We start from the raw sequence: 20,638 nt of genomic DNA, 5'->3' as shown, positions 1-20,638 counted from the left end.
GGGGGTCTATGGGGAGGTCTGGGGGGCATTTTAGGGGGGGGTTCAGGGGGGCTATGGGGTGGGGTCTGGGGGGTTATAGGGGTCTGGGGGTCCTGGGGGGGTCCCTAATTTTGGGGGGGGGGCGCCCACCTTGAGTTTCTCTGGGAGCGTTTGAACCGGGGGGATATTGGGGGGTCCAAGGCGGGGAGGGGGGGTTGGGGGGGACTTGGGGGGTTTTGGGGTGTCGGGGGGGGGGGGGGTTGGGGTGCACTGACCCCCCAGGACCCCCTTTGGGACCCCCCCCAAGCAACAGGCCCCGTAGCCCAGGCCCGTACAAAGTGAGGGGGGTGCGGGGGGGGAGCTTGGGGGGCTCAGGGGGGGTTTGGGGGTGCGCTGACCCCCAGCCCCCCCCAGCCCACGCGCAGAAGCCGGGGACCAACCCCCAGGCCGCCCTGCGCGCCGTGTACGAGCTGCTGGTGCAGCAGGAGCGGGGGGAGCAGCTGCGGGGGCTGCGCCCCCCCCCCGGTCACCAACAGCACCCGCCACGTCATCGTCATCATGACCGACGGTGGGGACCCCCCCGGACACCCCGAAACCCCCCCGGACACCCCAAAACCCCCCGGGATCCCCAAAACCCCCCCAAAACCCCTGGGACCCCCCAACCCTGGGACCCCCCCCGGTCACCAACCCACCATCATGACCGACGGTGGGGACCCCCCCGGACACCCCAAACCCCCCGGACACCCCAAAACCCCCCCAGACACCCCAAAACCCCCCGGACACCCCAAACCCCCCGGACACCCCGAAACCCCCCCGGACACCCCAAACCCCCCGGACACCCCAAACCCCCCTGGACACCCCAAAACCCCCTGGGATCCCCAAACCCCCCCGTACACCCCAAACCCCCCGGACACCCAAAACCCCCCTGGACACCCCAAAACCCCCCGGACACCCCAAAACCCCCCAAAACCCCTGGGACCCCCCAACCCTGGGACCCCCCCCAGTCACCAACCCACCATCATGACCGATGGTGGGGACCCCCCCGGACACCCCGAACCCCCCCCGGACACCCCAAACCCCCCGGATGCCCCAAAACCCCCCCAGACACCCCAAAACCCCCCAGACACCCCAAAACCCCCCCAGACACCCCAAACCCCCCCGGACACCCCAAAACCCCCCAAAACCCCTGGGACCCCCCAACCCTGGGACCCCCCCCGGTCACCAGCCCACCATCATGACTGACGGTGGGGACCCCCCCAGACCCCCCCCGGACACCCCAAACCCCCCCGGACACCCCAAACCCCCCGGACACCCCAACCCCCCCCAAAACCCCTGGGACCCCCCAACCCTGGGACCCCCCCCGGTCACCAACCCACCATCATGACCGACGGTGGGGACCCCCCCGGACACCCCAAAACCCCCCCGGACACCCCAAACCCCCGGACACCCCAAAACCCCCCAAAACCCCGGGGACCCCCCAACCCTGGGACCCCCCCCGGTCACCAACCCACCATCATGACCGACGGTGGGGACCCCCCCGGACCCCCCCGGACACCCCAAAACTCTCGGTGCCTCCCCCCAGTGCCCCCCCAATGCCTCCCAGTGCCCACCAGTCCCTCCCAGTTCCCCCCAGTGCCCCCCTAGACCCCAAATATCCCCCAGTTCCTCCCAGTCCCTCCCAGTGCTCCCAGTGCCCACCAGTTCCCCCCAGTCCTCTCCCAGTTCCCCCCAGTCCTCTCCCAGTGCCCACCAGTTCCCCCCAGTCCTCTCCCAGTTCCCTCCCAGTCCCTCCCAATTCCCTCCCTGTCCCTCCCAGTCCCTCCCAGTTCCTCCCAGTCCCTCCCAGTGCTCCCAGTTCCCTCCCAGTCCCTCCCAGTGCCCCCAGTTCCCCCCAGTGCTCTCCCAGTGCCTCCCAGTGCCCACCAGTCCTCTCCCAGTTCCCTCCCAGTCCCTCCCAGTTCCCTCCCAGTCCCTCCCAGTTCCCTCCCAGTGCTCCCAGTTCCCCCCAGTCCTCTCCCAGTTCCCTCCCAGCTCCTCCCAGTCCCTCCCAGTGCCTCCCAGTGCCCACCAGTCCCTCCCAGTCCCTCCCAGTTCCCTCCCAGTCCCTCCCAGTCCCTCCCAGTGCTCCCAGTTCCCTCCCAGTGCTCCCAGTTCCCACCAGTGCTCTCCAGTTCCCTTCCAGTTCCCTCCTAGTTCCTCCCAGTCCCTCCCAGTGCCTCCCAGTGCCTCCCAGTGCTCTCCCAGTTCCCTCCCAGTCCCTCCCAGTGCCCTCCCAGTGCTCCCAGTTCCCCCCAGTGCTCTCCCAGTTCCCTCCCAGTGCTCCCAGTTCCCTCCCAGTGCCCACCAGTCCCTCCCAGTCCCTCCCAGTGCCTCCCAGTGCTCTCCCAGTGCCCACCAGTCCCTCCCAGTTCCTCCCAGTCCCTCCCAGTGCCTCCCAGTGCTCTCCCAGTTCCCTCCCAGTCCCTCCCAGTCCCTCCCAGTGCTCCCAGTTCCCCCAGTGCTCTCCCAGTCTTCTCAGTTCCCTCCCAGTTCCCTCCCAGTTCCCTCCCAGTCCCTCCCTGTGCCCTCCCAGTGCTCCCAGTTCTCTCCCAGTGCTCCCAGTGTCCCCCCAGTTCCCCCCAGTCCTCTCCCAGTTCCCTCCCAGTGCTCCCAGTTCCCCCCAGTGCTCTCCCAGTTCCCTCCCAGTGCCCCCCCAGTTCCCCCCAGTCTCTCCCAGTTCCCTCCCAGTGCTCCCAGCTCCCTCCCAGTTCCCCCCAGTGCCCCCCAGTGCCCCCCCCAGCCACCCCAACCTCCCCTAAACCCCCCCCAGCTGCCCCCCAAATCCCCCCCAGTTTCCCCCAGTCCCTCCCAGTCCGTCCCAGTGCCCCTGACCCCCCGTCCCCCCAGGCCGGGTGAACATGGGGGGGTCCCCAGTTCCCGCCCTGCACCGGATCCGGGAGCTGCTGAGCATTGGGAGGGACCCCCGGAACGACCGCGAGGATTTCCTGGGTAACTGGTTATACTGGGAGGCACTGGGAGGGGCTGGGGGGCATGGGGAGGGCGCTTTGGGGGGCACTGGGAGCCATACTGGGTTATACTGGGAGGGACTGGGGGGAAATGGGAGGGGACTGGGAGGGACTGGGAGGGGACTGGGAGGCACTGGGAGGCACTGGGAGGAACTGGGGGGAACTGGGGGGAACTGGGGGGTCTTTTGGATTTTGGGGCCCCCCCTATTTTGGGAGCGGGGGAGCTGGTGAACCCCAAAACCCTGAACATGTTTGGGGGGGGGGGTGGGTCTGTTGGCTTTGGGGGGCTCAGGGCTGGTTTCGGGGGGTCAGGGGGGTTTGGGGGGACCCCCCTGACCCCCCCGCCCCCCCAGACGTGTACGTGTTCGGGGTGGGGGAGCTGGTGCACCCCGAAACCCTCAACGCTTTGGCCTCGCACAAGGACGGGGAGCAGCACGTGTTCCTGCTGCGGGGGCTGCCCGACCTGCAGGAGGCGCTGCAGAGCATGATCGGTACCGGAGGGGGACCCCAAACCCCCCTGACCCCCCAAAACCCCCCCGAACCCCCAAAACAGCCCATAGAGCCCCCAAACCCCCATAGAGCCCCCAAAACCTCCCAGACCCCAAAACCACCCCCGGCCTGCAGGAGGCGCTGCAGAGCATGATCGGTACGGGGGGGGGACCCCAAAACCCCCCTGAACCCCCAAAACCCCCCTGAACCCCCAAAACCTCCATAGAGCCCCCAAACCCCCATAGAGCCCCCAAAACCTCCCAGACCCCAAAACCACCCCCGGCCTGCAGGAGGCGCTGCACAGCATGATGGGTACGGGGGGGGGACACCCCAAAACCCCCCCCGACCCCCCAAATTTGTGCGTCCCCCCCCAGACGAGAGCGACGTGCTGGGGCTGTGTGGGCTGAGCCGGGAGCACAAGAGCGCGGGGGACAGAGACAAGAACCCCTGGATTGTCATTGTCACCGTCACCGTGAGCAACGGGGGGGACAGGACTCGGGGTCACTGGGGGGCTCTGGGGGGGTCTGGGACCCTGGGGGTCACTGGGTGTCTCTGGGGGGGCTTTAGGACCCTGGGGGTCACTGGGGGTCACTGGGGGGCTTTAGGACCCTGGGGTTATTCGGGGTCACTGGGGGGCTCTAGAACCCTGGGGGGGGGGGGCTTTCGGACCCTGGGGGTCACTCGGGGTCACTGGGGGGGCTTTAGGACCCTGGGGGTCACTCGGGGTCACTGGGGGGGCTCTGGGACCCTGGGGGTCACTTGGGGTCACTGGGGGGGCTTTAGGACCCTGGGGGTCACTGGGGGGGTCTCTAAGACCCTGGGGGTCACTCAGGGTCACTGGGGGGGCTCTGGGACCCTGGGGGTCACTGGGGGTCACTGGGGGGGCTTTAGGACCCTGGGGGTTATTCGGGGTCACTGGGGGGCTTTAGGACCCTGGGGGTCACTGGGGGGGTCTCTAAGACCCTGGGGGTCACTCAGGGTCACTGGGGGGGGCTCTGGAACCCTGGGGGTCACTGGGGGTCACTGGGGGGCTTTAGGACCCTGGGGGTTATTTGGGGTCACTGGGGGGCTCTAGAACCCTGGGGGTCACTCGGGGTCACTGGGGGGGGCTTTAGGACCCTGGGGGTCACTGGGGGTCACTGGGGGGGCTCTGGGACCCTGGGGGTCACTGGGGGTCACTGGGGGGCTTTAGGACCCTGGGGGTCACTGGGGGGGTCTCTAAGACCCTGGGGGTCACTCAGGGTCACTGGGGGGGCTTTAGGACCCTGGGGTCACTGGGGGTCACTGGGGGGGCTCTGGGACCCTGGGGGTCACTCGGGGTCACTGGGGGGGGCTTTAGGACCCTGGGGGTTATTCGGGGTCACTGGGGGGGCTCTGGGACCCCGGGGGTCACTCGGGGGGGCTCTGGCCCCGCCCCCTGGTGTGTGACCCCGCCCCCTTTGCAGCGGCCGGGGCGGGGCCAGGAGCGCTGTGGGGGGGCCCTGGTGTCCCCCCACTTCGTGCTGACGGCGGCTCATTGTTTCACCCCCGAGGACCAGGCGGCCTGGATCAGCGTGGACGCGGGTGCGGGGGGGCCCGGACGCCTGGGTCCCTTTGGGAGGGGTCCCCGGACGCCTGGGTCCATTTTTGGGGGAGTCCCCGGACGCCTGGGTCCCTTGGAGCAGGGGTTTTGGGGGGTCCTGGAGGGGTTTGGGGTGTCCCTAGATCAGCGTGGATGCGGGTGCGGGGGGCCCGGACGCCTGGGTCCCTTTTTTGGGGTGAGGCTCAGGGTCTCCCGGACGCCTGGGTCCCTTTTTTGGGGTGGGGCTCAGGGTCTCCCGGACGCCTGGGTCCCTTTTTTGGGGTGGGGCTCAGGATCTCCCGGACGCCTGGGTCCCTTTTTTGGGGTGGGGCTCAGGGTCTCCCGGACGCCTGGGTCCCTTTGGGACGGGAACCCCGGACGCCTGGGTCCCCTGGAGCAGGGGGGTTTGTGGGGGTTCCCAAGGTGTTTGGGGGGTCCTGGGGAGTTTGGGGGGTTTTGGGAGGTCCCAGGATTTTTTTGGGGGGGTCGCAGAGTTTTGGGGGAAATCCCAGGGGATTTTGGGCTTCCCGGGTTGTTTGGGGGATTTAGGGGGGGTCCCAGGAGTTTTTGGGGATTCCCAGAGTTTATTTGGTGGGGTAGCAGAGTTTTGGGGGGGGGGTCCCGAAGTTATTTGGGGGGTCCCAGGGATTTTGGGGCTCCATGAGGTTTTGGGGGTTCCCAAGGTGTTTTGGGGGGGGGGGGTTCCCTGGGGTTTTTTGGGGGTTCCCCGTGTTTTTTGGGGTCCCCTCCCAGCCCCGCGTGTCCGTGTGTCCCCCGCCCAGGTCCCCGTGTTCGCCGGGGGGTGTCGGGGCTGTTCGTGCACCCCCAGTTCCAGCTGGGGGGGCGGCGGGACCGGGGGGTCCCCGAGTTCTACGACTACGACGTGGCGCTGCTGGAGCTGCAGGGGGCGCTCGAGCCCTCGGCCGGCGCGCGGTGATTGGGCGGGGCCGGGGGGGGGGGGGGGGGGCCGGGGGGGGGGGGGGGGCCGGGGGGGGGGGCGGGGCTTGGAGGGGGGGCGGGGCCTGGAGGGGGCGGGCCCTGGAGGGGCGGGGCCTGGAGGGGCGGGGGCTGGAGGGGGCGGGGCCTGGAGGGGGGCGAGGCCTGGATGGGCGGAGCCTGGATGGGCGGGCTTGGGGGGGCTGGAGGGGGCGGGGCCTGGATGGGCGGGGCCTGGAGGGGCAGGGCCTGGGGGGCGGGGCTGGGGGGGGGGCGGGGGGCGGGGCCTGGATGGGCGGGGCCTGAGTGGGCGGGGCCTGGATGGGCGGGGCCTGGATGGGCGGGGCTTGGAGGGGGGGGCGGGGCCTGGAGGGGCGTAGCCCGAATGGGCGGGGCCTGGAGGGGGGCGGGGCGTGGAGGGGGGCGGGGCGTGGAGGGGGCGGGGCCTATGGGTCTGTCTATGGGGCTGAAGGGGCTGGGGGTCATTCTATGGGGCTGGGGGGGGCCTATGGGGCTGTCTATGGGGCTGGAGGGGCTGGGCGTCATTCTATGGGGCTGGGGGGGTCTGTGGGTCATTCTATGGGTCTGGAGGGGTCTATGGGTCAGTCTATGGGGCTGGAGGGTCTATGGGTCAGTCTATGGGGCTGGAGGGGCTGGGGGTCATTCTATGGGGCTGGAGGGGTCTATGGGTCAGTCTATGGGGCTGGAGGGGCTGGGGGTCATTCTATGGGTCTGGGGGGTCTATGGGTCATTCTATGGGTCTGGGGGTCTATGGGTCAGTCTATGGGGCTGGAGGGGTCTATGGGTCAGTCTATGGGGCTGGGGGGTGTATGGGTCATTCTATGGGTCTGGGGGGTCTATGGGTCATTCTATGGGTCTGGGGGTCTATGGGTCAGTCTATGGGGCTGGAGGGGTCTATGGGTCAGTCTATGGGGCTGGAGGGGCTGGGGGTCATTCTATGGGGCTGGAGGGGTCTATGGGTCAGTCTATGGGGCTGGGGGGGTCTGGGGGCCATTCTATGGGGCTGGGGGGTCTATGGGTCAGTCTATGGGGCTGGAGGGGCTGGGGGTCATTCTATGGGGCTGGAGGGGTCTATGGGTCAGTCTATGGGGCTGGGGGTCTATGGGTCAGTCTATGGGGCTGGAGGGGCTGGGGGTCATTCTATGGGGCTGGAGGGGTCTATGGGTCAGTCTATGGGGCTGGAGGGGCTGGGGGTCATTCTATGGGGCTGGGGGGGTCTATGGGTCAGTCTATGGGGCTGGGGGTCTATGGGTCAGTCTATGGGGCTGGGGGGTGTATGGGTCAGTCTATGGGGCTGGGGGTCTATGGGTCACTCTATGGGTCTGGGGGTCTATGGGTCATTCTATGGGTCTGGGGGGTGTATGGGTCAGTCTATGGGGCTGGGGGGGTCTATGGGTCATTCTATGGGGCTGGGGGAAGCTGGGGGTTATTCTATGGGGCTGGGGGGCTCTATGGGGCAATGTGTGGGTCCCTGACCCCCATTTCCCCCCCAGCCCCATTTGTCTCCCCTGCACCAAAGCGGCTTCACAGGCCCTGCGGCTGCCGCCCCAACAGAGCAGCTGCGGGGAGCACCGTGAGTGACCCCAAAACCCCCCAAAATCACCCCAAAATCACCCCAAGTAACCCCAGAGCAGCTGCGGGGAGCACCGTGAGTGACCCCAAAACCCCCAAATCACCCCAAAATCACCCCAAAATCACCCCAAATAACCCCAGAGCAGCTGCGGGGAGCACCGGGAGTGACCCCAAAACCCCCCAAAATCACCCCAAAATCACCCCAAATAACCCCAGAGCAGCTGCGGGGAGCACAGCGAGCGACCCCCAAAATAACCCCGAAACCCCCCAAAATAACCCAAGAATGGCAGGGGAGGGGGGGCACTGGAGATACTGGGAGGGACTGGGGGGACTGGGAATGGAGGGGGCACTGGGGATACTGGGGACACTGGGGATACTGGGGCTACTGGGGACACTGGGGTTACTGGGGAGCACTGGGGTTACTGGGGGCACTGGGGTTACTGGGGGGCACTGGGGTTACTCGGGGGACACTGGGGCTACTGGGCGACACTGGGGCTACTGGGGGCACTGGGGTTACTGGGGGCACTGGGGTTACTGGGGACACTGGGGATACTGGGGTTACTGGGGAGCACTGGGGTTACTGGGGAGCACTGGGGTTACTGGGGGCACTGGGGTTACTGGGGGGCACTGGGGTTACTCGGGGGACACTGGGGCTACTGGGCGACACTGGGGCTACTGGGGGCACTGGGGTTACTGGGGGCACTGGGGTTACTGGGGGACACTGGGGCTACTGGGGACACTGGGGTTACTGGGGAGCACTGGGGTTACTGGGGGACACTGGGGCTACTGGGGGACACTGGGGCTACTGGGGACACTGGGGTTACTGGGGGCACTGGGGTTACTGGGGACACTGGGGTTACTGGGGGACACTGGGGCTACTGGGGGCACTGGGGTTACTGGGGGGCACTGGGGTTACTGGGGGCACTGGGGCTACTGGGGGGCACTGGGGTTACTGGGGGCACTGGGGTTACTCGGGGGACACTGGGGCTACTGGGGACACTGGGGTTACTGGGGGGCACTGGGGTTACTGGGGACACTGGGGCTACTGGGGGGCACTGGGGTTACTGGGGGCACTGGGGTTACTCGGGGGACACTGGGGCTACTGGGGACACTGGGGTTACTGGGGGGCACTGGGGTTACTGGGGACACTGGGGTTACTGGGGGGCACTGGGGTTACTGGGGGCACTGGGGCTACTGGGGGGCACTGGGGTTACTGGGGACACTGGGGCTACTGGGAGCACTGGGGATACTGGGGGGCACTGGGGATACTGGGGACACTGGGGTTACTGGGGACACTGGGGCTACTGGGGACACTGGGGTTACTGGGGGCACTGGGGCTACTGGGGGGCACTGGGGTTACTGGGAGCACTGGGGCTACTGGGGGGCACTGGGGTTACTGGGGCTACTGGGGGCACTGGGGCTACTGGGGGCACTGGGGTTACTGGGGGACACTGGGGCTACTGGGGACACTGGGGGGCACTGGGGCTACTGGGGACACTGGGGTTACTGGGGGACACTGGGGCTACTGGGGACACTGGGGTTACTGGGGGGCACTGGGGTTACTGGGGGCACTGGGGTTACTGGGAGCACTGGGGATACTGGGGGGCACTGGGGCTACTGGGGGCACTGGGGCTACTGGGGGCACTGGGGTTACTGGGGGACACTGGGGCTACTGGGGGGCACTGGGCCGACTTTGGGGTCCCCAGGGCGCCTCCTGCTGCCCCCCACGTCCCTCGAGGCGTTTTTCGTGTCCCCCCGGAGCCCCTCGGAGCTGCAGCGGCGCCACATCCGCCTCAAGCTGGGGGACCAGGTGGGGACCCCGTGTCCGGCTGTCCCCCCCATGTCCGGCTGTCCCCCCCATGTCCGTCTGTCCGCTCCCCTGTCCCCATCCACCCCCTGTGTCCGTCTGTCCCCCCCGTGTCCGTCTGTCCGCTCCCCTGTCCCCATCCACCCCTGTGTCCATCTGTCCCCTCCACGTCCGGCTGTCCCCCCCGTGTCCGTCTGTCCCCTCCCCTGTCCCCATCGAACCCCGTGTCCGTCTGTCCCCCCACTTTGTGTCCCCATCCATCCCCCGTGTCCATCTGTCCCCCCCGTGTCTGTCTGTCCGCTCCCCTGTCCCCATCCACCCCCCGTGTCCGTCTGTCCCCCCCGTGTCCGTCTGTCCGCTCCCCTGTCCCCATCCACCCCTCGTGTCTGTCTGTCCCCCCCGTGTCCGTCTGTCCCCTCCCCTGTCCCCATCCACCCCTCGTGTCCATCTGTCCACCCCCCATGTCCGTCTGTCCCCTTCCCTGTCCCCATCCAACCCCGTGTCCGTCTGTCCTCCCCACATCCATCTGTCCCCTCCCGTGTCCCCATCCACCCCCCATGTCTATCTGTCCCCCCCGTGTCCATCTGTCCCCCCACTTTGTGTCCCCATCCACCCCCCGTGTCCGTCTGTCCCCCCCACGTCCATCTGTCCCCCCACTTTGTGTCCCCATCCACCCTGTGTCCGTCTGTCCCCTCCCATGTCCCCATCCACCCCCCCGTGTCCGTCTGTCCCCCCCGTGTTGGTCTGTTCCCCCGTGTCCCTCTGTCCCTGTCCCTTCCATGTCCGTCTGCCCTGACCCCCCACGTCCCCGTGTCCCCCTTGACCTTGACCTTGACCTGCCCGTGACCTCTGCCGCAGCGGGGTCCCTGTGAGGCCGACGCCCTGCGCGCCCCCCCCTACGCCAACGTCAGCGCCCTGGAGGACGTGGTGACCCCCCGGTTCCTGTGCTCGGGGGGCAGCGAGCCCCAGGTGGACCCCAACGCCTGCCGCGGTCAGTCCCAGTTCAAACCAGTACAAACCAGTACAAACCAGTACAGGCCAGTATAGACAAGTATAGACCAGTATGGAATGGTATGGGCCAGGGAACCCCCCCCAGTGCCTCCCAGAGTGTCCCCAGGGCCCCAGGTGGACCCCAACACCTGCCGCGGTCAGTCCCAGTTCAAACCAGTACAAACCAGTACAAACCAGTACAGGCCAGTATAGACAAGTATAGACCAGTATGGAACGGTATGGGCCAGGGAACCGCCCCCAGTGCCTCCCAGAGCGTCCCCAGGTGGACCCCAACACCTGCCGCGGTCAGTCCCAGTTCAAACCAGTACAAACCAGTACAGGCCAGTATAGACCAGTATGGAACGGTATGGGCCAGGGAACCCCCCCCAGTGCCTCCCAAAGCGTCCCCAGGGCCCCAGGTGGACCCCAACACCTGCCGCGGTCAGTCCCAGTTCAAACCAGTACAAACCAGTACAAACCAGTACAGGCCAGTATAGACAAGTATAGACCAGTATGGAACGGTATGGGCCAGGGAACCCCACCCAGTGCCTCCCAGAGCATCCCCAGGTGGACTCCAACACCTGCCATGGTCAGTCCCAGTTCAAACCAGTGCAAACCAGTACAAACCAGTACAGGCCAGTATAGACAAGTATAGACCAGTATGGAACGGTATGGGCCAGGGAACCCCTCCCAGTGCCTCCCAGAGCGTCCCCAGGTGGACCCCAACGCCTGCCGCGGTCAGTCCCAGTTCAAACCAGTATAAACCACCACACACCAGTATAGACCAGTATGGGACAGTATGGACCAGTATGGATCAGGGAACCCCCTCAGTACAGCCCAGTGTCCCCAGGGCCACAGATGGACCCCAACACCTGCTGCAGTCAGTCCCAGTATAGACCAGTATAAACCAGTATGGGCGAGGGCACCCCCAGGCACTCTCCAGAACACCACCAGTGCCTCCCCAGTACAGACCAGTGCCTCCCAGTACATCCCAGTTCCCCCTCCACAGGTGACTCTGGGGGTCCCGTCATTGTCACCAGGGGGAAGCGGCACTTCCAGGTCACTGGGGATACTGGGAGGGACTGGGAATGGCGGGGGGGCACTGGGAGGGACTGGGAATGGTGGGGGGGGCACTGGGGAGATTGGGAGGGACTGGGAATGGTGGGGGGGGCACTGGGGATACTGGGAGGGACTGGGAATGGTGGGGGGGGGCACTGGGGATACTGGGAGGGACTGGGAATGGTGGGGGGGGGCACTGGGGATACTGGGAGGGACTGGGAATGGTGGGCGGGGCACTGGGGATACTGGGAGGGACTGGGAATGGTGGGGGGAGCACTAGGAGGGACTGGGGGGACTGGGAATGGTGGGCGGGGCACTGGGGATACTGGGAGGGACTGGGAATGGTGGGGGGGGCACTGGGGAGATTGGGAGGGACTGGGAATGGTGGGGGGGGCACTGGGGATACTGGGAGGGACTGGGAATGGTGGGGGGGGGCACTGGGGATACTGGGAGGGACTGGGAATGGTGGGGGGAGCACTAGGAGGGACTGGGGGGACTGGGAATGGTGGGGGAGGCACTGGGGAGATTGGGAGGGACTGGGAATGGGGGGGGGGGCACTGGGGATACTGGGAGGGACTGGGAATGGTGGGGGGGGCACTGGGGATACTGGGAGGGACTGGGAATGGTGGGGGGGGCACTGGGGATACTGGGAGGGACTGGGAATGGTGGGGGGGGCACTGGGGATACTGGGAGGACTGGGAATGGTGGGGGGGGCACTGGGGATACTGGGAGGACTGGGCTGGGCTCTGGGGTGACCCCGCGGCCCCGCTGCCCCAGGTGGGCGTGATCAGTTTTGGGGTGCTGGACGTTTGTCACCGTCCCCGCGCCCCCAACTTCGCCCGCGACTTTCACATCAACGTGTTCGAGGTGCTGCCCTGGCTGAGGGGGCACCTGGGGGGGGACGTCGAGTTCCTGCCCTGAGGGGACACGGCGGGGGACATCGGGGGAGAGTGGGGGGCCGTTGGGGGACCATGGGGATGTGGGGGGACATGGGGACATCGGGGGATAATGGGGATGTGGGGGGACATGAGGACATGAGGGGACATGGGGACATGACTCAGGGTCACTGGGGGGGCTCTAGGACCCTGGGGGTCACTGGCGGGGGGCTTTAGGACCCTGGAGGTCACTCTGGTTCACTGTGGGGGCTCTAGGACCCTGTGGCACCTGTGGGTCACTGGAACATGGGGGGGACATGGGGACACTGGGGACAGTGGGATGTGGGGGGACATGGAGACACTGGGGACAGTGGGATGTAGGGGGACATGGGGACATTGGGGACAGTGGGGTGTGGGGGGACATAGAGACATGGGGATGGGGGGGGCACATGACTCAGGGTCACTGGGGGGGCTCTAGGACCCTGGGGGTCACTGGGGGGGGGCTTTAGGACCCTGGAGGTCACTCTGGGTCACTGTGGGGGCTCTAGGACCCTGTGGCACCTGTGGGTCACTGGAACAGGGGGGGATGAGGGGACATGGGGACATTGGGGACAATGGGATGTGGGGGGACATGAGGACAATGGGGGATAATGGGGATGTGGGGAGACATGGGGACATTGGGGGACAATGGGGATGGGGGGGCACATGACTCAGGGTCACTGTGGGGGCTCTAAGACCCTGGGGGTCACTGGGGGGGGGCTTTAGGACCCTGGAGGTCACTCTGGTTCACTGTGGGGGCTCTAGGACCCTGTGGCACCTGTGGGTCACTGCAACATGGGGGGACATGGGGACACTGGGGACAGTGGGATATGGGGGGACATGGCGACATTGGGGACCGTGCGGTGTGAGGGGACATGGGGACATTGGGGGATAATGGGGATGCGGGGGGACATGGTGACATGAAGGGACATGGGGACATGACTCAGGGTCACTGGGGTTCTCTAGGACCCTGGGGTTCACTTGGGGGGGGGCTCTAGGACCCTGGAGGTCACTGGGACATGAGAGGACATGGGGACATTGGGACATGAGGGGACATGGGGACATTGGGGACGCAACAACGGAGACACGACCTGCGGCTGCTCCTTGTTGCGCATTTGGGGACACGTCGGGGACGTTCGGGGGCCGCGGGGCCCCTCCCCGGTGCGTGACAATAAAAACGGGGTGGGGGCGGTGGCCTCGTTGTCCCCCCGAATTGTCCTCGTTGTCCCTTCACTGTCCCCCGAAAATGTCCTCGTTGTAAACAACCTGTGAGCGCTTGTCCCGGTGCGAACCCTTGGCGCTGTTCTTCACCGCTGGGGGGCCGGGGGGGTCAGGGGGGCCATGGGGGGGCCGGGGGGGTCAGGGGGTTCCCCAAAAGACCCGCCCCCCCCGCCCAGGTCTTGTGGGACCCTCATGTGCCCCAGCGTCCCCCCCCAACCCCGAGGTCCCCCCATGTCCCCCCAGCCCCACCAGGGACCCCCCGAGACCCCCCTGTCCCCCCCATCCGGACTCCCCATCCCCCCCCCCCCCCCCATCACCCAGGACCCCCCATGGTCCCCCCCTACTCACCCAGGGACCCCCCCCGAAACCCCCTGTCCACCCCCCATCACTCAGGACCCCCCCACATCCCCCTGACCCCCCCAAACTTGCAGCGAACCCCCAAACCGCCAAGAACCCCCAACCCACAACCGCTCATCCTGCACCCCCACCCCGCGCAGCGGCCGAAATGGGGGGGCAGGGACCCCATCCCCCCCCGCCCAGGACCCCCGAACCCCCCTGCCCCCCCCCCCCGCCCCGGGCCCCCCAAATCTCACCCAGGGACCCCCAGAGCGATTTCCCGGTGGCCGCGTCCAGCAGCGGCTGCTTGCGGGCGATGCTGACCCGCAGCTGCACGTCCTGCACCACCGCCCCGTGCAGCTGCAACGGGGGGGTCAGGGGGGGCCACGGACCCCAAAACAACCCCCAAAACCCCCCGGACACCCCTGAACCCCTTCTGCCCCCTCCCCCGAACCCACAACTCCCCTGTGACCCCCCCAAAGCTCCACCCCCCCCCAATTCAGCTGGGGAAACACAGGGGGTCACTGTGTCTGGGGGGGGGGGGGGGGGGTGACACCCCCAAATCCCCCTGAAAATCAATGACCCCCCCAAACTTGTCCCATTCAGTGGGGGGCACTCAGACACCCCCCAACCCCATGCGACTCCCCAAAAGCCCCCAGAGACTCCCTCCCAGACCCCCCCCGACCCTAAAACACCCCCAGGACCCCCCCAAAACCCTCTGGGACCCCCCAACCCCTTAGGACCCCCCCCAAAACCCCCCAGGGACTCCCCCGAGGGGCCCCCCAGCCCCCTGCCCCCCCCACCAGGCCCCCCAAAACCCTCCGCAATCCCCCAAAACCCCCTGGGGACCCCCCCAAACCCCCAAGGGACCCCCCCAAACCCTGGGCCCCCCCACCTCGGCCATGGCCTGATCCGCCGACTCCATCTTCTCGTAGGTGACGAAGGCGCAGCTGGAGGGGCGGGGCCAACACGGTGGGCGGGGCCACAGAGGCCACACCCAGAGCCCCCCAATTTGGCCACACCCCCTCCCACAATCCTCTGGGCTCAGCCCCCCCAGTTACTTCTGTCTTATGGCCCCGCCCACATAGTTTAGCCCCGCCCCTAAGCTATGGCCACACCCCCAACTCCTGGCCCCGCCCACAAGCCTTAGCCCCACCCACTGACCCCACCCAAGTGCTGGCCCCACCCCATTCTAAGCCCCGCCTACAAATTCCAGCTCCTCCCACAGCCTTTAGCCCCGCCCAGCTTGTGACTCCACCCTCAATCTTTAGCCCCGCCCCCCTAACCCCACCCACCCCAAGCCCCACCCACTTGGGGGCACGTTCCCTGGGGTGTCATTGATCCCCATGGCCCCGCCCCCCCGAGCCCCGCCCACTTGGGGGCATGTCCCTGGGGTGTCATTGATCCCATGGTCCCGCCCCCTTAACCCCACCCACCCCAAGCCCCGCCCACTTTGGGGGCGTGTCCCTGGGGTGTCATTGATCCCATGGTCCCACCCCCTTAACCCCGCCCACCCCCGAGCCCCGCCCACTTGGGGGCATGTCCCTGGGGTGTCATTGATCCCACGGTTCCCATTCATCCCCACAGCCCCTCCCCCATAACCCCGCCCCCTGTGACCCCGCCCCCTGCAGCCCCGCCCCACCAGGCCCCACCCACTTGCGGGGCGTGTCCAGGGCGAGGTCGATGATGGCGCCGAAGGGCGCGAAGGCGGTGCGGAGCAGCTCGGGGCTCAGCTCCCCCCCCGCCACGTACAGCGTGTTCCCCTTGCGGGGGGGGCGGCGCTCGGGGAACGAGTCCGACCCTGGAGGGGGGGGCGGACACGGGGGGTTGGGGGGGACAGGACCCCCCCCCTCCCCCCCCATGGTCACAGTGTCCAGGACACCCCACTCGGGGACACAGGGACCCCCCCAGGGACCCCCCCCAGCACCCAGAACCTCCTCAGGGACACAGGAACCCCTCTCCAATGGTCCCAGTGTCCAAGAGCCCCCGCTTGGGGACACAAGGACCCCCCCGCCAGGACCCCCTCAGGGACACAGGGACCCCCCCCCAGCACCCAGAACCTCCTCAGGGACACAAGGACCTCCCCCCAAGGACCCCCCTCAGGGACACAGGGACCCCCTCAAGGACCCCCCCTTGGGGACACAAGGACCCCCCCAGCACCCAGGACCCCCTCAGGGACACAGGGACCCCCCAAAAACCCCCCTTGGGGACACAGGGACCCCCCCAGCACCCAGAACCTCCTCAGGGACACAGGGAGCCCCCCAAGGACCCCCAAATGGGGACACAGGGACCCCCCCCCCAGCACCCAGGACCCCCTCAGGAACACAGGAACCCCCCCCAAGGACCCCCACTTGGGGACACAAGGACCCCCCCAGCACCCAGAACCTCCTCAGGGACACAGGGGAGCCCCCCCAAGGACCCCCAAATGGGGACACAGGGACCCCCCCCAGCACCCAGAACCTCCTCAGGGACACAAGGACCTCCCCCCAAGGACCTCCCCTTGGGGACACAGGGACCCCCCCCCAGGACCCCCTCAGGGACACAGGGACCCCCCCCTCCAATGGTCCCAGTGTCCAAGAGCCCCCGCTTGGGGACACAAGGACCCCCCCCAGCACCCAGGACCCCCTCAGGGACACAGGGCCCCCCCAAGGACCCCCCTTGGGGACACAGGGACCCCCCCAGCACCCAGGACCCCCTCAGGGACACAGGGACCCCCCCAAGAACCCCAACTGGGGACACAGGGACCCCCCCCCAGCACCCAGAACCTCCTCAGGGACACAAGGACCCCTCCAAGGACCCCCTCTTGGGGACACAGGGACCCCCCCAAGGACCCCCCCTTGGGGACACAGGGACCCCCCCCCAGCACCCAGAACCTCCTCAGAGACATAGTGACCCCCCAAGGACCCCCTCTTGGGGACACAGGGACCCCCCAAGGACCCAGAACCTCCTCAGGGACACAGGGACCCCCCCCAAGGACCCCCCCTTGGGGACACAGGGACCCCCCCCCCAGCACCCAGGACCCCCTCAGGGACACAGGGACTCCCCCAGAGACCCCCCCACTTGGGGACACAGGGACCCTCCCCACCCCCACAAAACCTCCTCAACCTCCCCCCCCCCAAGACCCCCCAAAATGTCCCCCCAGTTTCCCCCCCCCATACTGCCAAATGGTGCTTTCCAGCCCCATTTGTCTCCTATGGGGGCACCTCCTGCTCCCCGAAACCCCCCCGGGACCCCCCCAAGCCCCCCCTTACTGCGGAACGGCCCCTCCCGGCCTCTCTCCTCATTCTCGGGGGGCTCCTGGTCCCACTCGAGCCGTCGCTCCCCCCGTTCGGGGGGGTCCCCGCGCCCGCCCCCCCCCTCGGGCTCCCGCAGCCGCTCGCTGGCGCTGACGAAGCTGCGGGGGGGCCCCAAAATTATGGGGGGGGGGTTACGGGGGGGCCCCAAAATCATGGGGGGGTGTGGGGCAGGTACGGGGGGGGCAAATATTGGGGGGATTATGGGGGGGCTATGGGGGGGAATCCCCAAAGTCATGAGAGGAGTTTATGGGGTGGGGGTCCCCCAAAATCATGGGGGGGTTATGGGGGGGGGAATCCCCAAAACCATGGGAGGAGTTTATGGGGTGGGGGGCCCCCAAAATCATGGGGGGGGTTATGGGGGGGGAATCCCCAAAATCATGGGAGGAGTTTATGGGGTGGGGGGCCCCCAAAATCATGGGGGTGGCTTATGGGGTGGGGGGGTCAGGGGGACCCCAAAATCATGGGGAGGCGTCATGGGGTGGGGGGCCCCCCAAAATCATGGGGGGGGTTACAGGGTGGGGGGATCATGGGGGGGTTATGGGGGGGGGTGGGGTCCCCAAAGTCATGGGGCTTTGGTGGGGGGGGGGGGTCTCACCTTTCATAAAGGGATTTTCGCTGGGGGCGCCGCGACTGGAGAGAGTAAATGGGAATAAAACGCTTGTGTTTCCCCCCCCCAACATTTTGGGGGGGGTCTCACCCCCAGTCGGGGGTACCCAAGTGTGTGTGCCCCCCCCCCCCCAAAAAAAGTGGGGTCGGTACCTCCTGGGAGTCGTCGTCGGCCGAGACGCTGCGTTGGAAGGGCTGGAACGTGGGGGTCGGGCCCTTTTCGGGGTCCTGGGGGGGACACGGAGTGAGGGGGGCCCCAAATTTTTATAGGGGGAGGGGGGAGCCCCAAGGTGTGTGTTCCCCCCCAACTCGGGGTTTTGGGGTTTTTAGGGGGGTTTGGGCGGGGGGGGGGGGGGGGGAAGTGCATGAGGGTGATGGGGAGTTTTGGGGGTCACCTGGGGGTGGGGTCACAGAAGTCTGGGGGGGACCCCAAAAATTGGGGGGGGGGGGAATGAGGTGTCCTGGGGGGTTTATGGGGATTTGGGGGAGATGCACAAACGTTTGGGGGGTACAAGGGTTTGGGGGGGGGTCTCTTGGGGTTTGGGGGGGCTGGGGGAGCCCCAAAACTTTGGGGGGGGCCATGACAATGTCAGGATACCCGGGGGGGGGCACAGAAATGGTGGGAACTGGGGATTTGGGGGGGGCTGGCGAGGTCTATAGGGGTTTGGGGGGGTCTGGGAGGTTGTGGGGGGGCCCAAGAGAGTTTGGGGGGGGGTCCCTAATTTGGGGGGTCCCTAATTTTGGGGGAGGTCCCACCTTGAGCTTCCTCTCAAGTGTTCAAGAGCACTCGAAGCGGGGGGAAATTGGGGGCTCTGGGGGGTTTCTGGGGGTCTGGAAGTTCTGGGGGGAACCAGGAGGGTTTGGGGGTGTCCCCTAATTTTGGGGGGGGGTCCCTAGTTTCGTGGGGGATCTCACCTTGAGCTTTTTCTCGAGCAGTCAAGAGCATTTAAAGTGGGGGAAAATTGGGGGGAAATTGGGGGGTGGGGGGGGTTTCTGGGGGTCTGGAGGTTCTGGGGGGACCCAGGAGGATTTGGGGGGACCCAGGAGGGTTTGGGGGGACCCAGGAGGGTTTGGGGGGGGTCCCAAATTTTAGGGGTGCCCCACCTTGAGCTTCCTCTCCAGCATTCAAGAGCATTCAAACTGGGGGGAAATTGGGGGTGCAGGGGGGTTTCTGAGGATCTGGAGGTTCTGTGGGGGCCCAGGAAGGTTTGGGGGGGGCCCTAATTTTCGGGGGGGGTCCCACCTTGAGCTTCCCTCGAGGGTGCGGGAGCGTTTGAACCCCGAGTTCTTGTTCTCGGCCTTGATGGCGCTGATGGCGCCCGACTTGACCAGCAGCTTGGCCTGTTCGGTGGCCGTGGCCGTGTCCAGGGGGGCTGGTCTGACATGGCTGGGGGGGGGGACACACAAAAAAGGGGGGGGTCAGAGCCCAGGGCGGGGGGGGGCGCAAAAAAACCGCGCGAAAACGGGAGCAAACGGCGCAAAAAGCCGCACGGGAACGGCTGAGAATTACGTGGGGAGGTGAAAAAAGAGGCAAAGTCCACCCAAAATGGGGATGGGGGGGGGACAAGTGGGTTTTGGGGGGGGGGGAAGTCGATAAATTTTGGGGACCCCCGCCTCCCATAGGGGACCCAGGCGTCCGGGCCCCCCCCTTACAGCGTTTGATGCCCCCCTGGGCGCTGGGGCCCCCCGAGTTCTGCTGCTTCTTCAGTGCCAGCAGCGCCTTTTTCTGGGGGGGGGGGAGAGAAATTGGGGGGGTCAGAGACCCCCCCAGACCCACAGGGTCTCCAGAGAGACCCCCATGACCCCCCCCGGCCCCATAGGGCCCCTAGGACCCCCCAAAAGTGGCTCTTGGAGCCCCCCTTAGCCCCATAGAACCCCCCCAAGACCCCCGTGAACCCCCCTGTGCCTCCCCCAGCCCCATAGGACCCCCCCCGACCCCCCCCATGGCCCCATAGAGCCCCCAAGGACCCCCCCAGCGCCCCCCATGACCCCCCCAGAGCCCCGGGACCCCCCAAAAGTGCCCTCCCAAGCCCCCCTGTGGCCCCATAGAACCCCCCCAAGACCCCCATGACCCCCCCTGTGCCTCCCCCAGCCCCATAGGACCCCCCCGACCCCCCCATGGCCCCATAGAGCCCCCAGAGCCCGGGACCCCCAAAAGTGCCCTCCCAAGCCCCCCTATGGCCCCATAGAGTCCCCCCCAAGACCCCCATGACCCCCCCTGTGCCTCCCCCAGCCCCATAGGACCCCCCCTGACCCCCCATGGCCCCATAGAGCCCCCCAGGACCCCCCCCGCGCCCCCCATGACCCCCCCCAGAGCCCCAGGACCCCCCAAAAGTGCCCTCCCAAGCCCCCTATGGCCCCATAGAACCCCCCCAAGACCCCCGTGAACCCCCCCTGTGCCTCCCCCAGCCCCATAGGACCCCCCCTGACCCCCCCATGGCCCCACAGAACCCCCCAGGACCCCCCAAAAGTGCCCTCCCAAGGCTCCTGTGGCCCATAGAACCCCCCCAAGACCCCCATGACCCCCCCCCAGCCCCACAGAGCCCCTCCGGAGCCCCCCCAAGCCCCCCATGAACCCCCCCAGCCCCACAATCCCCCCCAGGCCCACAATCCCCCCCCCAGGCCCACAATCCCCCCCCAGGCCCACAGTCCCCCCGCAGGCCTCACTTTCTTCCGCAGTTTCGCGAATCGTTTCTGCAGCGTCTCCTCCTCCTCCGTGAGCGCCGCGGGCAGCGCCAGCATGGCCGGGGGACACTGGGGACACGGGGGGGGGACACTTGGGGACACGCGTGGCCCGGGGGGGGGACAAAAACCCGGCGGTTTCCCTGGCAACGCCGCAGGCCGCA

General features: G+C 67.3%; 2 protein-coding genes across 2 annotated transcripts; one reads left to right on the top strand and one right to left on the bottom strand.

The window, feature by feature from the left end:
* Nucleotides 1-393: 393 nt before the first annotated feature.
* Nucleotides 394-12,358, top strand: CFB (complement factor B; the record flags this gene model as incomplete). Its single annotated transcript, XM_065657987.1, is given in 12 exon segments — nucleotides 394-494; nucleotides 496-547; nucleotides 2,866-2,967; nucleotides 3,338-3,475; nucleotides 3,848-3,945; nucleotides 4,919-5,036; nucleotides 5,817-5,967; nucleotides 7,485-7,564; nucleotides 9,270-9,373; nucleotides 10,229-10,361; nucleotides 11,370-11,419; nucleotides 12,197-12,358. Coding segments are annotated over 12 exon segments (1,271 nt in total), but the record flags the coding sequence as incomplete, so codon positions are not given.
* On the bottom strand, nucleotides 12,348-20,605 carry NELFE (negative elongation factor complex member E). Its single transcript, XM_065657989.1, is given in 12 exon segments — nucleotides 12,348-13,646; nucleotides 14,148-14,250; nucleotides 14,786-14,840; nucleotides 15,547-15,691; nucleotides 17,142-17,284; nucleotides 17,782-17,816; nucleotides 17,946-18,020; nucleotides 18,897-18,906; nucleotides 19,036-19,159; nucleotides 19,162-19,179; nucleotides 19,446-19,518; nucleotides 20,460-20,605. Coding segments are annotated over 12 exon segments (939 nt in total). The 5' UTR covers nucleotides 20,535-20,605; the 3' UTR covers nucleotides 12,348-13,563.
* Nucleotides 20,606-20,638: the final 33 nt, after the last annotated feature.

Source organism: Caloenas nicobarica, unplaced genomic scaffold, assembly GCF_036013445.1.
Source record: "Caloenas nicobarica isolate bCalNic1 unplaced genomic scaffold, bCalNic1.hap1 Scaffold_1681, whole genome shotgun sequence".
Taxonomy (NCBI): Eukaryota; Metazoa; Chordata; class Aves; order Columbiformes; family Columbidae; genus Caloenas; species Caloenas nicobarica.
This window is presented reverse-complemented; position numbering and strand designations above follow the sequence as displayed.